The sequence below is a fragment of the Babylonia areolata genome, chromosome 30 (genome assembly GCF_041734735.1).
Source record: "Babylonia areolata isolate BAREFJ2019XMU chromosome 30, ASM4173473v1, whole genome shotgun sequence".
NCBI classification, from domain to species: Eukaryota; Metazoa; Mollusca; class Gastropoda; order Neogastropoda; family Buccinidae; genus Babylonia; species Babylonia areolata.
In genome coordinates this window covers 25,486,375-25,488,874 of record NC_134905.1, presented here as the reverse complement: position 1 = coordinate 25,488,874, position 2,500 = coordinate 25,486,375, and the positions used below count along the sequence as shown (strand labels likewise).

Below are 2,500 nucleotides of genomic sequence, written 5' to 3'. Positions count from 1 at the left end.
CCTGTCTGATTTTCTGAGTGTCTGTGTCTGTCTGTCTGTCCGTCTGATTGCCCTTCAGATTATCTGTCTGTCTGTTTCTATGCCTGTTTATTTGTCTGTCTGTCTGTCTACTGTCTGTCTGTCTGTCTGCCAGTCTGTCAGTCTACCTGTTTGTCAGTCAGTCTACCTGTCTGTCTGTCAGTCTACCTGTCAGAATGATGGACACAAGGCGTGTCATGAACGTCCTGGCTTGGTACAACACGTCATCCACACTTGACCTTTACTGTTGACCATCCACAGCTTTGCTTACCACCCCCACTGGTGGTACACTTTATCCAACGGGCGCAACAGCCGAGTGGTTAAAGCGTTGGACTTTCAGTCTGAGGGTCCCGGGTTCGAATCTCGGTAACGGCGACTGGTGGGTAAAGGGTGGAGATTTTTCCGATCTCCCAGGTCAACATATGTGCAGACCTGCTAGTACCTGAACCCCCTTCGTGTGTACACGCATGCAGAAGATCAAATACGCACGTTAAAGATCCTGTAATCCATGTCAGCGTTCGGTGGGTTATGGAAACAAGAACATACCCAGCATGCACACGACTGATTGTCATACCCTGGTGTGAATGGGTGCACATCTGTGGTTTTTGGGGAAGGTTATAACGATGACACGAGAGGTGACAGGTCATCCAAGCCCCTCCTCCCCCCCACACACACCCGCACACACACCACTTTGATATGCCGAGTTCTAGGCACAGTGAGAATGAAATTGCATACCCCGATGCCCTCAAAAAAGGCTACAGGACTTTGGCACCTTCAAACCCTGTCACACAACACTGGCTTACAGGACTCGTGCTCCTCACTGGAGCAGTACAACGAAGTGAACGAGGTCTTTGAGGACAGCCCCAGAGGTCACCACCACCACCACCACCACCACCCTCCCCACGCCGCCGGCAGCACCACCACCAACAACAACAGCCGCTACGCCGACAGTCGACCCTTCTCCTACGCCGCCGGCATCGACCCCAAGGTGCTGCAACAGCAGCGACAGAACAGCACGGGCAGCACGAACGGCAGCGGGGGTTGCAAAGGACGGGCAGTGTCCGAGGTGGTGCACACGACAAGTGGCGGTGGTGGCGTTGGCAACGGCGGCTACGTCACTTCCGCAGACTCCAACGGTCGCGGCGGCGGGGGGTTCCAGCCCTACTACTGGGCCGAGCAGCGGAGGTCGGACATCAGCAGCGGCAGCAAGACCCCCTCCACCTCCTCCCAGGGGAGCGTCAACGGCATGGCTGGTGGTGGTGGTGGTGGTGGTAGCGGTGTGGGGGGTGGTTCTCAGCAGGACGGTATCAACTCTGGGGGGTGGGTAGGGGTTGCGCCGCCTCCCCCTCACACCTACCCTTACGACCCGGCCGCGCCTCCCCCTCCCCCTCCTACTGCTTATGCCCACCAGGGGGGAGCGGGGGGAGGAGTGGGGGCAGCCCCCCCACCTTGGTCCCCTTCCCAAGCCGCGGCCGGACCCGGAGGACACGTGTACCCCCCTCCGTCCTCCCCCTGCCAGTCCCTGCCCCCCACCCCGGCTCAGATGTACGGGGGTGGTGGTGGTGGTGGTAGTAGTGGTGGACCCCCTCCCCCCCCTCCTCTTGCTCCACCCCCCGCCAGGGCTCCTCACCCTCCACCACCACCACCGATGACGGCGGCAGCGGCTTACCCTCCTCCTCCCGTGGGTGGTGGTGGTGGTGGTGGTGGTGGTGGGTCTCCCCGTCACGCGCACTCTCACCACCACATCGTCACCAAGCCCCACCCCTCCCCTCCCGTCTCCAGACGAGGGGCGTCCTCGGGCGGGTCCCCCTCCAGGAGCCCTGGGACCTCCACCACCAGCAGTGCTTTCCAGCCCGTGGGCACCGGATCCTCCTCCTCGTCCTCGTCGTCGTCGTCGTCACACACTTCTTCCACTTCCGCCTCGTTGTCTTCTGTTCCTGTTCAGCCAGTGGCGGCGCCATTGTCTTCGTCGTCGTCTTCTTCCTCCTGTCCCCCACCCCCGCCCCCCACCTTCCCGGCGCCCCCTCCCCCGCTGCCGCTGCATGACCGCTACCTGGCCGCCACGCAAGAGACCCGCTCCCCATCCCCGCCCCTCCCGCCCCCGCCGCCAACCGCCGCGGAGTTCGTCGGTGCGCCGCCGCCTCCCCCAGCGCCAGCGGGCACCCACCAGTCCAGGGGGGACAATCGCCGAGGGGCGGCGGCCGGCGGTCAGCAAGGTAACGGCGGCGGGAGTCCCCATGGCAACGGCGGTCGTCGCGCCGTGATGGCGGAGCTGAGTCAGGTGAAGCTGAGGAGGACAGAGTCGACAGAGAGGAACGGTCAGGGTTTTCTTTTGTTTTTTGGGTTTTTTGTTTGTTTTGTTTTTTGTTTGTTTTCCGCCTTCTCTTGGACTTACATCAGTCTGTTTGCATGTCTGTATCTATTTTCTGTGTCCTTTTGTTTGTCTGTGTCTCCTGCCTGTCTGTCTGTCTCTCTCTGTGTC

General features: G+C 61.0%; 1 protein-coding gene across 5 annotated transcripts in view; it reads left to right on the top strand.

Annotated features, from left to right (window-relative positions):
* Positions 1–2,500, top strand: part of LOC143275354 (uncharacterized) — a 115,720-nt gene that overhangs the window by 58,216 nt on the left and 55,004 nt on the right. For all 5 annotated transcript variants that reach the window (XR_013053424.1, XM_076579405.1, XM_076579407.1 and 2 more), the window contains one exon: positions 824–2,336. Coding sequence is in view for 4 of the 5 variants with exons in the window: in XM_076579405.1 (XP_076435520.1) it covers positions 824–2,336 (1,513 nt within the window). In the remaining variant the exon portion in view is untranslated. The remainder of the gene's footprint in view (positions 1–823; positions 2,337–2,500) is intronic.